The 12,848-nt window shown below is 43.1% G+C and overlaps 1 protein-coding gene across 2 annotated transcripts in view; it reads right to left on the bottom strand.

Annotated features, from left to right (window-relative positions):
• LOC110562045 (zinc finger protein 431-like) overlaps nt 1-11,592 on the bottom strand; it is a 30,403-nt gene extending 18,811 nt beyond the window's left edge. Inside the window, exon 1 of one of the 2 annotated variants that reach the window (XM_021658696.2) lies at nt 11,483-11,592. In XM_021658696.2, coding sequence (XP_021514371.1) covers nt 11,483-11,485 — 3 coding nt within the window. In that variant the 5' untranslated portion in view covers nt 11,486-11,592. Of the gene's footprint in view, nt 1-11,200; nt 11,428-11,482 lie in introns of those variants that run through there. The other variant, XM_060371222.1, reaches the window with a different exon arrangement.
• Nucleotides 11,593-12,848: the final 1,256 nt, after the last annotated feature.

The raw sequence follows: 12,848 nt of genomic DNA, 5'->3' as shown, positions 1-12,848 counted from the left end.
TCCTGCCCAGTCCCCGCAGACTCCCTCCTCTGGCTCTGCTCCAGTCTTGCAGGCCTTCTGTTGTTCCCACAACACCCCAGGTCCCATCATGCCCCAGGGCCTTTGCAGGGCTTCAATCTTCACCCTTCTAAGGTCTGCTCTGGTGTCAACTCCTCCATGAGGCCTCCTGAAAAGTATATTATTAAACATAAGTGAAATCATGTTTAAGAGAAGACAAAAGCCAGGGGTGCAGGCCTTTAATCCCAGAAGCAAGTGGATCATACAGAGTTCACGGCCATCCTGTTCTACAGATTGAATTCAACACAAGTCAGAGTCACTATAAGGATTTCCAAAAACGCTCATGAAGGTCAATGAAAGACTAGCCTTCCCTCGAAGGGATAAACTGAGAGTCTCCACATGATCTGACTACTCCAGGCCTAGGTATCTGCTAAACAGGAATAAAAATGTTCATCTCTACAAATCCATGGCAACCTTATTCACAGCATCCAGAGGGGGACAGCCCAGTGCCACGTGTCCTTCTGTGGATGGATGGACACACAATGTCCATCTACACAGAGGAACATTACTTGGCCCCGAAGAAGAATGAGGCTTTGTTGCCAGCCAGTGTGGAGGAACCTTGAGGACACTGTGCTCAGTGAGCACCCCAGATATAAACCACAGTGTGGGCTGCAGGACAGGGAATCAGAGACAGGAGAATTGTGGGGGCTGAGGGCCCCAGAGGGATAGGAGAGGGCTTAGGGGTGTAGGGCTTGAAGGAGTTGGCATGTGTTGGCATGAAGGCATTCTAAAATGCAGGCAGAGTAACGGTAACACTCACTGCACCAGCTGTTCTCCAGCACAGTCCTGAGGAATCAGAACTGTGTCTCAGAAAAGCCCCTCAGCCCACTGAGAACTTGCACTCTGAAACTTTCTCTGCCTCTGTGAGCATCATGACTTCTATAAGCAGTGATGAGAATGATTCAGCAAATGCTTGTTCCTTGAGCAGATGAGTGAATAAATGAGTGAATGAATGCATAACTGACATGAGTGCATAATGACATATGTGAGTGAATTAATGAATGAATGACCTGAGTGAGTGCATGAAACATGAATGACTTAAACAATAAGTGTGTGAGTGATCAAGTGATTGAGTAAATGAATGAATTAGTAAAGGATTTAATGAGTAAGTGAAGGAACAAAGTAATGGTATAAGTGGATGAGTAAATGACGAACCAAATGAATGAATGGGTATCTGAAGGTGAGAGTGAATGAACGAATGAATGAGTGTCACAAATGAATGGAAGAATTAGTGCATGACAGATGAACCAGTGGAACCACCACCTTGCTTTACCCACCAAGCAGTTCACCAGCTCCCTGGTGCATTGCGGTCCTTCCCATTCCTCCTTGCAATGGCCTGACATCCTCTCTTCCCATAGGTGGGACCCACTGAAGTCACCTTCACCCTCAGGGCTGCACAGCCCCACACAAAGTACTGCATCCAGGTGTAGGCCCAGGACCTCGCAGGCTATGGGAAACCACATGACTGAAGCCTCCCTGGGCAAGTAGATGGGGCATCCCAGAAGCCCTGAAGAGGTACTAGGTCCTTGATATTCAAAGCTGATATCATCTTTGAAGATGGCTGGTTGGCCTGGCTTGGGTTCAAATCCTGACATTATATGTTCTGAGTGGCTCAGAAGTAGGAGATAATTAAATTATCCAGACCTCAATTTCTAAACCTGTGGGGATAATCTTTTTCCTTCCATCAGTATGGGGCTTTTGTTGACTCCAGCGGCCTGCTTTGATATTTAAATCTCGGCAGAGAGATGGCTTTTAGCAGGCCTCTACTAATGGCAGAGGAGAACTTGCAAGTCCATCTCCTTTTGTTTGTGACAGCAGGTGGGCTAGTTTGTGAGGGTCACACCTCTTCCTCAGGCTCCTTGTGCAAATTAACCCATTGTTCTGAGATGTTTTACTGGCTAAAAGAAACTCCTCACAAATAAAGAGGTCAGAGGGCTGGAGGCAGAGGAGGCAGCAGAGACTTGAGACTTGCTGCTTGTGTTGCTTGATGCGGCAGCCTGCCTTTTGCTGTGGCTGTCAAGTCTGGACCTTTAAAAAGTTTCCTGTGTGCTGTGTTTATTTTATTAATTTTTTAAAATAATTTTTTTTTCTTATCAGTTACATTTTATTAACTCTGTATCCCAGCTGTATCCCGTTCCCTCATTCCCTCCCATTCCTACCCTCCCTCCCTTATCTCCACCCTGACCCTTTCCAAGTCCACTGATAGGGGGGGACCTCCTCCCCATTCATCTGATCCTGTTTTATCAGGTATCTTCAGGACTGGCTGCAAAGTCCTATTTTATTAATTTTAATCCTCACTCCTGACTCAAGAACTGTTCGACTCTGCTGGCTGGCTCCAGCAGGCTTTGTGAACTGTAAATGTGATTTAACTTGAAGAAATATTTAAATATTATCATCATCATCTTTTTTTTTTTTTTCGAGACAGGGTTTCTCTGTGTAGCCCTTGCTGTCCTAGAACTAGCTATGTAAACCATGCTGGCCTTGATGTCAGAGAAATCTGATTGCCTCTGCCTCCCAAATGTTGGGATTAAAAGTATGTGCCACTATCATCTGACAAGAATTAGTATTACAAGCAAGATTACTCTTATCTTTTTCCATTTTTAAAATTTAAATATTTTAATTTTATTTCCAAATATGTGTAAGGGGTATGTGCAGTGCCCACTGAGGCCACAAGAGGGCACCAGAGCTCCTGAAGCTGAGTAACAGGTATAAAGTATGAGTGCTGGGTCTTCAGCTTCAACAGCAGGCTCTAGAGCCCTGTTTGTCCTTTATGTACACTGAGTGAGTGATGGTGTGGGTTGTATGTGTTTGTGTGCACACAGCACACCTCAGGTCCTCACACCTCCAAGGCAGACACTTCAGCAACTGAGTCATCTCCTCTGGCCCTAAAACAAGGTTTTTATGATGAAAAGAAGTTGATGTGGCTCAAGGGTCAGGAGTGTGGAAGTCACAGAATGGTGTTCACTTCTAGAAAAATCTCCATGGTTGTTGCTATACAGCCTTTCCATGCTTTTCTCACATATCTGGCATGGCAGAGACCCTCACTCCTTATTGCTTCACTCTGTTGGGCAAATTTCCTGCAGATTATTTTGAAGATGTACCTTCATGACATAGTACTGTTTAAATGAATTGATGATTTCATAACCCCCGATGATAATTTTAAAGAATTTCTAACTAGATTGAAGTAATTTAAAAACCCTCCTGCAGTATAACAAAAACTGCTAGGAGCTATGTAGACATATGGAGATATGTCAAGCACTTGAATTATACCAAGAAGGAAAACAAGATTAAAACAAATTAATAATCAAGGAGATACATTCACTCTAAGTTTGATCTAAGGATAAGGCCCAGGTATACAGCACAATAAGAAAGACCATATGAATACAGAAACAAGGAATAAGAAATACAAGAAAGTCAGACACCTGTTTCTTAGAAAAACCTTGACATAAAAAAACTTGTTTTGAACACATAATGTACATTTGAAATAAGATAAAACTGCTTTGAACTCATAATGAGCACATAGATAAAACCACTGCTTTAAATTTATAATAAACAAAGTGTCTAGTTAGATATTAGGATCAACAGTGTGACTATAACTCCCCTGCTGTGTAACAATCTATTTTTGAATGATATAATTATTTCCAAACATGAAGAACCTTTGTATTAGAAGAGTATAAAAACCCAAGACAGAATTAAACATTTGTTGAGGCCATCTGTTTCATCCTGAGAGGCCAGAAAATTAAAAATTAAGTTTCTAGGGTTACTAGGCTAAAAAGTTTAAAACATATCAGGCCAGCTGACCTTGCTGCTCATTAGAGGTATAGTTGCCAGAAAACCAGCCCAGATGGCCACCAACTCTTTCTAACTTGTAGCTTTGCCCCTGAAAATAACACAGACCACCCAAGGGTGGCCGTTTCAACCCACCCCCAACAAGAGAGAACAAAGAAAGCCAGAACCGTTCATGGTTTTGGTACCTTCCCACAGCAAATAGTTTCTGAAATGTAGCCTCCCCTTTTCTATTTTAACTGCTAGAAGCTTGCCAGGCTGGAATCCCCCTGCTTTGGGTGCACTGGGAGGGACTGGGACACACAGTCCAGAGCTCGGAGCTCTCTGCTGGATAGCAATGCCTTGGTATCTGTGCGAGTCCCAGCTTGAGCTGTAAATAAAGATCCTCTTGTGTTTTGCAAGACTCCTGGACTCAACTCCTGGTGGTCTTATGGGGGTCTCACAATTGGGCATAACAATCCAAAAATGTGTCTGTCTAATTATCTGTGTGTATTGTATATGTGTAAGTTTATATCTGTATGTTTACTGATGTGGATGAATGGTGTCTTTGGGAGCTCCCTTGTTTTGTTTATTGATTGTATGTGTGCATGTGTGTGTGTCTGCCTTCTTTGTCTGCCAAAGGTATATGTTTTGCATGTTTCTAAATTAATAAGTGATAAGCAGTCCGGAGTGTTTTATTGGCCTTAATTGTGACTCTACCTTCCATCAAGCTGATGTTCACTGCTGAGCCATTAAGTTAAAAGAAAAAAGGGGGTGTTTTCTTTCTTTCTTTTCTTTTTCTTTCTTTCTTTCCTTTTTTTTTTCTTTTCCTTTCCCTTCCTTCCTTCCTTCCTTCCGTCCTTCCTTCCTTTCTTTCTCTCTCTCTTTCCACAACCCCTTGTATTTACAGCAAGAAACTGTCAGGGCTACACCGCTTATACTATCAGTTAACAGAGACACTTGCCTTGACTGATTAAGACCCTCCGCTGTTTTTTCCTTTAGAGGCTCTCATGACTAGCAGCCTCTGGGAGTTAAACTATATAGAGTTAAACTGTACATATAGATTTAAATTGTATATAGAAAGAGTCCCAAATAGCAAGGCTACCAGCCTGGACATTTAAGAGTTAAAGTGCACAGAGTGAAACAATGCTACCAGCCTGAAAAATTAAGAGTTAAAGCAGAGAGAAACACCAGCCACCAGCTGGTCATTACTGACACTGCGACCCACCTTGGTTCACTCTGTGTGCTGGAGCTTGTCTCTAGCAGGCAGATGTAGATGGGAGAAAGGGAGAAGATAGAGCAATCTGCAAGGCCCTTCAAAGGAAAGGGGAAAAGACCTACCAACTGGTAATGCTGGGGAATACACACACATTACAGCACCTTTGTTTCTCCAGCTAAGAGCCAAACAGGATGCAGCCCACTCCTGCTGGAATAGGATGGAGGGAAAAAATGGGGACAAGTTGAAGGCTAGCCTGGAGACCCTGTCTCAAAAAAGACCAAAAGGTTAGAATACATGGCTACTGGGGCACAATGTGTCTTCAAATTCCTGTGAGACAGATGCACTCCATCAGGCAATGAGGCATTCAGGCTGCTTTGTGTTTCTCTATAAGTTCCCTCAGAAGTCAAGGATGCATGGATAAGTGACAAGACAATTTGTCTTAGATAATCTTATATACCCTGTATCGCTTGTAAACATACTTGAACACTGGCATTTACAACATTACTGCCATTGTATTCTGTTCCTGATAAAGGGGTTTAAAAGCCTGATTGCTCTCAATAAAATTGCCACAGCTACAGTCTTGTGTTGCTTCTCCAACTTGCCTGGCTTCATTCCTCATAGCCATATCACATACCTTTGCAGGTGGCACCACAAACAGGGACCTGAAATATGGGTATTTAACGGGGAGGGGGGCGGAGGTTAAAGTCAAGAAACTCTTGGGAATCGTATGTGAACAACTATAAAAAGGCAGGAACATTCACTGGAGGTAAAAATTTGGGACAAGTAGATTCAAATGAGCAACATTTGTTTGTAGAAGTTCTGCAAATTTTGTTGCTGGAGGATGGAGTTAAAGTGGGACATCATCAATTCGTAAAATTCCTGGAATTCACAACTTCAGCCTTCTTTCCCAGTAAATCTCTGGATCCCTGAAGTTGGTTTTGGTTAGAAAGAACAATTCAGGAAGAATTGGATGCAAAGGAACCAGAAAAAAATCCTAGTGATGCTGTTCAGCCTTAGGAAGAAATAAAGACAGTAACAGATATAAATGACAATGAAAATTAAAAATAAAAGTGATCAGGAAAAAGCAGAACACTGTAATAAAAGAAAAAATAAAGAGGCTTAAGATTTATTATCTTCACAGGAGTTCACTCACAATCCTGGCAAAGAGATAAACGTTCACTCCAGAAATGTACTTGTTTATCAGAAAACTGGAGTGACCCTGTATAAACTGTAAGACTAATATAATTTCCTATAAAAATGCATTTTAATAAGTTACTGACAGATTAAAAAGATCAGTAAAAAATTAGTAAATGATGATCCTTAAAAAATAAAACACTAATAACAAAAACAAGACTATATAAAGACTATTCTACAATGAAGATCATTTGTTGTGTTTGCAGAGGACCTGGATCAATTCCCAGCCCTCACTTTGAGGCTCCTAACTATTCCTAATGCCAGGCCAAGGGAATCCAACACTCTCCTTTGACTTGAGTGAACACCAGGCTTTTAGTGTGGTTCCCAACCATAAATATAGGCAAAAGACTTATATATATTTTTTAAAAATTAAAAAAATTAAAACCATAATAAAAGTAGGGAGAATACTACATACCCACAAGCCAATTATTCTGGAGATCAGTATTAGTGTCATGCATGCATGCCATCCTAGTGTAAAAAATTATATCCTCTGCCAAAGTTCAAAAGTCAAGATATGGGCAAAGCTCAGCACAATAACAAATGCTAGACATGTAGAAAACCCTAATTCCATATGACAAAAATATAATAAAAAATATCAGGCAAGAAAAAATGGCTTCTCAAAGAAAAGCAATTGCTTCTATTTTAACCTACATTATTTACAGATGGGGTCTGTAATGGTGGTCATGGTACAGCTGGCTATATGAGAAGGAGGCTGTTCAGTCTCAATCACACAAAGAACACAAGTCCGATGAGGATATTAACACTCAAAGCCCATCTCCAGAGACTAACTTCCTCAGAAAGGATCTTCCTTCTAAAGGTACCAAAAGCACTACAATGAAGACCACAACTGGAGACAAATATTTAAGTACATCATCATACCTAGGAGAGTTTTCATTTAACCCACCACATTTCAACACAAATCGTAATAGGCTCAGACTCAACCCATAATGAAATAGGTGTTTATCCTAACTTCAAATATCTCCATATTATCACTGCTCTGTAGTGTAGCTTGAGATCAGGGATGTTCACACTACCAGAAGTTCTTATACTGAACAGAATTGTTTTGGCTATCCTGGGTCTTTTGTTTTTCCAAGTCAAGTTAACAGTTCTTCTTTCTAAGCCTTTAAAAAAATTGTGTTGGAATTTTGTTGGGAATTGCATTGAATCTGTAGATGCCTTTTGGCATCTACAAATGGCAGGATGGCCATTTGTACCATGTTAATCCTACCAATCCATAAACAGGAGACATCTTTCTATCCTCTAAAAAACTGCATAGTATTGGCATAGAAACAGGTTGATCAATGAAACCGAATTGAAGACCCAGAAATAAACCCACACTCCTACAGGAACTTGATTTTTTGACAAAGAAGCCAAAACCATACAATAGAAAAAAGAAATCTTCAACAAATGGTGCTGGTCTAACTGGATGTCTGCATGTAGAAATATGCAAATAGACCCTTATTTATCACCCTGCACAAAACTCAAGTCCAAGTGGATCAAAGACCTTGACATGAAACCAGAGACTATAACCTATTAGAAGACAAAGCGGGGAAAAGTTTGGAACTCACTGGCATTAGAAGACAACTTTCTGAACAGAACACCAACATCATAGGCTTTGAGATCAACAATTAATAAATGGATCTCATGAAACTGAGAAGCTTCTGTAAATCAAAGAACACTGTCAATAGAACAAAAGAGCAGCCTACAGATTGGGAAAAGATCTTCACCAACCCTATCTCTGATAGAGGATTAGTATCTAAAATATACAAAGAACTTAAGAAATTAAACACCAAAAAAAATCTAATAATCCAATTAAAAATGGGTTACAGAGCTAAACCAAGAATTCACAACAGAGGAATCTCAAATGGCTGAGAAACACATAAAGGCTCAACATCCTTAGCCATCAGAGAAATGAAAAACAAAACAACTCTAAGATTCCATCTTACACCAGTCAGAATGGCTATGATCAAAAACTCAAGTGACAATACATGCTGGAGAGGATGTGGAGAAAAAGGAACACCCCTCCACTGCTGGTGGGAGTGCAAATTTATACAACCTCTCTGGAACTCAATCTGGCACTTTCTCAGAAAATTGGGAGTAGTTCTACCTCAAGACCCAGCAATTCCACTCCCAGGCATATACCCAAAAGATGCTTCACCATACAACAAGGACATTTGCTCAACTATGTTTATAGCAGCCTTATTCATAATAGCCAGAAAATGGAAACAACCTAGATGTCCCTTAAATGAAGAATGGATACAGAAATTGTGGTACATTTACACAATGGAATACTACTCAGCTATTAAAAACAAGGACATCATGAAATATGCAGACAAATGTCGGGAGCCGCTCCCGCCATTACAAGATGGCGCCGGTTTCCTGCTTCCTGGTTCTTCTTGCCAAACGTTGTCTTGCGATGTACGCATGCGCCACTTTATGCTAATGTAGGTTTGGTTGTTCTCCCTATTGGAGAACACATGCTAATTGGGTTTTGTGTAGAGCACCAATCACAGACGAGCAAGTCACCCTGCTGGCTATTTAAGCAGAGCACGCACAGGGTTTGGGGTCCTTCTCCATCTACTTTCAAGAGCTTCGCAATAAAACTGCTGCTGGACAAATCCTCTGTTGCCGCGTCATCCTTATCGGCAAAGGCTGCGCGCGACAGACAAATGGATGGAACCAGAAAAGATCATGCTAAGTGAGGTAACCCAGACCCAGAACAACTCACATGGCATCTACTCACTAATAAGTAGATATTAGACCCATAGTACAGGACAACCATATTACAATCCACAGACCCAAAGAAGCTAAGGAACAAGGAGAGCCAAAGGGAGAGTGCTGGAATATCACTTGGAAGGAGAAATAGAACAGACAGCAGAAGTGGATGAAGAGAGGGAACTGGGCAGGAAAGGAATGGAGAAGGAAACAAGGGTGGTGATCAGATGTGGGGTGGGAGGTGAGAGAGCTGGGAACAAGAAGGGGAACTGAGGAGGGACATCTCTTTGTCAAACTGGAGGCCTGCAAATGAGTAGGCTCCTGGGAGGATATGGGTGTGACTCTAGCTGAGACTCCTAAGGGGGAGGGTCATGAAGACTGAAGTGACCAACCTCCTAGCCAGACAGGACTAGTGGAAGGAGGGGAACAACAACCCACTGACAAAACCCTTGATCCAAAAATTACCCCCTGCCTACAAGAAGTGTAGGGATAATGGGGTACAAAGATTGAGGGAAGTACAACCAATAATTGGCCTAACCCGAGACCTACCCCGGGGTAGAAAGCCAGCTCCTGACACTATTAATGATACTCTGCTATGCTTGCAGACAGGAGCCTAACTTGACTGGCGTCTGGGAGGCTCCAGCCAGCAGAGGAGTGAGACAAATGCTGGGTCTTGCAGTCAAGCATAGGGTGGAGCTCTGGGGGTCCTGTGGAAGTGTTGGGGGAAAGTTGGAGGGACCTAGAGGGGTCAGGAACATCACAAGAAGACCAACAGAGACAACTAACCCAGTACCATGGGTTCATTCAGGGACTGAGACATCAACTAAGGAGCATGCGTGATCTGGACCTAGGCCCCTGCACACATTTGGAAGCCTCTAAGCTTGGGTTTAGGTATGTATCTTTTCTGTTAGTGCGGCATTATTCCTTGTTTCCCTCCCTACACAGCTGCATTTCTAACTGGGTATAAGTGTCACACAAGTATACTAAAGTTTTAAATTTGATTCAATGACTTTAACAGGTGGAAATCGGAAAGTCTAAATTCCAGCCAACATGGAGGGTCAGAATATGTCTAATCACAGCCCAGGCCACATTCAACTGGGATAAAATGGAGCCAGGCAACACTTTGTGCCTGGGAACTGAGGAGAAGGTGAAACACCTGGATGACCACACTTGGCTTCCACAGTTATAATCTGTGAGGTAACACATATGCATGGATTCAACTGTCTCTGCCTGAGACCACGGAAATCTTTCCTGTTCTTTAGCTCTGAGAAGTCTACCTGCCTAGGCCATACCATAGGTATCAGCTCCTCCTGTATTCACGCTAACTTCTCAAAAGTGTCTCTATAAAGAAAAGGCTGTAACACTGTACATTCAACCTTGGAGAAGTGTGGGTCCGACTCAGATTTGTACCTGATGGAGGCTGGGCTCTCCTTATCAGGGAGCTGAGCTAACCTTGAGTAGAAGGTAACCATGTGGTTTGCTGCCATCTTGGCTATTATGTCAATATAATACACCAATACAAAATTTGAGCTATAGATTCAACAACGTTCAATAAGAAGTATCACCGTGTATGCTACCAACATAAATTGGTGAGAAAAGGTCACCATGAATTAAAAATAATCAACACACAAGACTGGATAAATACTAAACTCAGAGACATCCTCTGACTTCAAAACTTTGAAGAAAACTGCAATAGAAAAGAGAGAAAATATAAAGAAAGAGACAAGACAAAAGAAAATATTTTCTCCAAAAGGGGGAGCCAACTCCTCTAACTGGGATACAGACTTCCTTAATATAACCTTCCCTACCCTAAGAACAGATTAAACAATTCAAGGCCTCTAAACTCAGGTTCAAGTACATACTTTTTCTGAGTTCATGGTATTATCCCTTGTCCTCCTCCCTACCCAGTTCCCTCAGAAAACCAGAAAAACCTGTCTGTATTGTACTGTCTGGGAAACAATGAAGAGTTCCCCGGGACCTGAGAGCAAACGTAGAAAGAACACAGCCACACACACACACACACACACACAAATAAAAGGGAGTAAATGTTGACGAACGAGGCCAGGAAACCCAATAAGTCTGAACTTACTAACATACGTAACTTGGACCACCGTGGCATCTACATGCAAATGTGTTAATAACACAGACTTTCCACCTGCACAGAATTAACTGCGGACGGAGCCGACACCTGAATGTCAAGTGCGGAGCTTCTAGACGACACTGGAGAAAGAGCTCTGCGAGTCAGCACACCTGCTTCCCTGCAGACAGTAAAAGCGGCTGAGGCTCGCTGCACGGTGACGTCAGCAACGAAGTTTTCACGCAAGGCTCCCCACGCTCTGCGGACCTGGAGCCAGGGGAACCGAGTCATTCTGAGGTCCCGCTTCTGCCTGGGATTTGCAGGGACCTCACGGAACTCACGGGACCTGACGGGAGCACCAGGGCGCCAAGTCCGGCCTCCCGTCCCCGCCCCCGGGGCGAACCCACTCGGGCTCCCGCGGCTCCTCCCCGCGTGGGGACGGCGGCCCCGCTCACCATGGCGCGGACTCCGAGCTCGCCCCGCTCTCCTCGGCTCCCGGCAGCCGCTCACAGCGCGGCTCACCCGACAAACCGAACTTGTCTCAGTACATTAGCAGAGTAAGGCGGACCGGAAGTTCCCGCCTCTTCTGCCCGGCGGGTTCGTCTGGAGGCTCTGATTGGCTAACGGGGCGTGAGTGACAGGAACATCTCTCTTTGGGACAGCCCTCGTCTCAAGGCAAAAGCTGTCCCAAACCTGCCGAGATTGGCATTCCAGTAAAATTTGCGCCTGTTGCCGTACAGGCAATTCCCCTAGCTTAATCTCAGGGACCTGGAAACGGCTCATCCCCTGCCGCCATCACCTGCCGCTGGGGACAGGTGCGCCAGATTCTCGAGGCGTGTTCCGCGAGATAAAAGGGCCTGCCCCCTATACCAACTCTTTCTCTGTTCCGTGTGCTCAACCTTTCTCTCCCTCTCTCTGCCCTGGTGGGGGCTCCCTGTCTGTCTGCCTGTCTACATGTCCACTTTTCTGAATCTACCCACAGGACCTCACTGCTCCCCCTCCTCCAATATACCTTTTTTACACCAGATGTATAATAATGCCCCTGGCATAATTTCTCAGGGGCACAGCTTGGATCAGCCTACCAAAAATACCCCCAACCTCTTATATTTCATAACAGAGTCGTCCTTGCGCTACTCCTGCACTCAGTAGGCACCGCTCCTTGATCTAGGCATAAGGTCTCTATCATAAAAGGGCCCAAGTCCATCCAGATCAAATTTAAACCACCTTCTTGGTATAATGTTCTTGTGGAATGGATACAATTCACTCTTATTCATTCACATGCTGATTTCTCTATCCCACTATCTGGTTTCAATCCAGACATTACGTTGTGGTGCTTATTGTAAGCATCACCTGTCTCAAGTTTGTGTGAACACGTTAATATTTGTTTCTCTGTATTGCCAATAAAAATAACCAGCCAGTGCTAAGCAATGGAGAGAATAGGTTTGGGACATCCTGGTCTAGAGGGAAAGATAAAGAAAGAAGTGGGAAGAATATCGGAGAAGAGAGATCTGAGAGGAGAGGACTTGGAAACACCAGGAGAGTTGCACCGGACCTGCTAAGATATAAGCAAGCACAATGTGAGAAATCTGAATGGGAGAATGCTTTGCGGGCTTGGAGGTTTAGGATGGAGTAATTATTCCTAGCATTGTGCTCTAGGTTAATTAAATAAATCCTAGTCTCTGTATGGTGATTTGGGTATATAACCAGTTTAGGAATAACCACTGTTTAACTCAAAGATAAATCAATATTAAATATTAATAATCAACAACACCTGATTGATATTTACAAGCATTAGCAATTTTAAAAAGGCTCACCTGGATT

This window comes from Meriones unguiculatus, chromosome 17 (assembly GCF_030254825.1).
Source record: "Meriones unguiculatus strain TT.TT164.6M chromosome 17, Bangor_MerUng_6.1, whole genome shotgun sequence".
Taxonomy (NCBI): domain Eukaryota; kingdom Metazoa; phylum Chordata; class Mammalia; order Rodentia; family Muridae; genus Meriones; species Meriones unguiculatus.
This window is presented reverse-complemented; position numbering and strand designations above follow the sequence as displayed.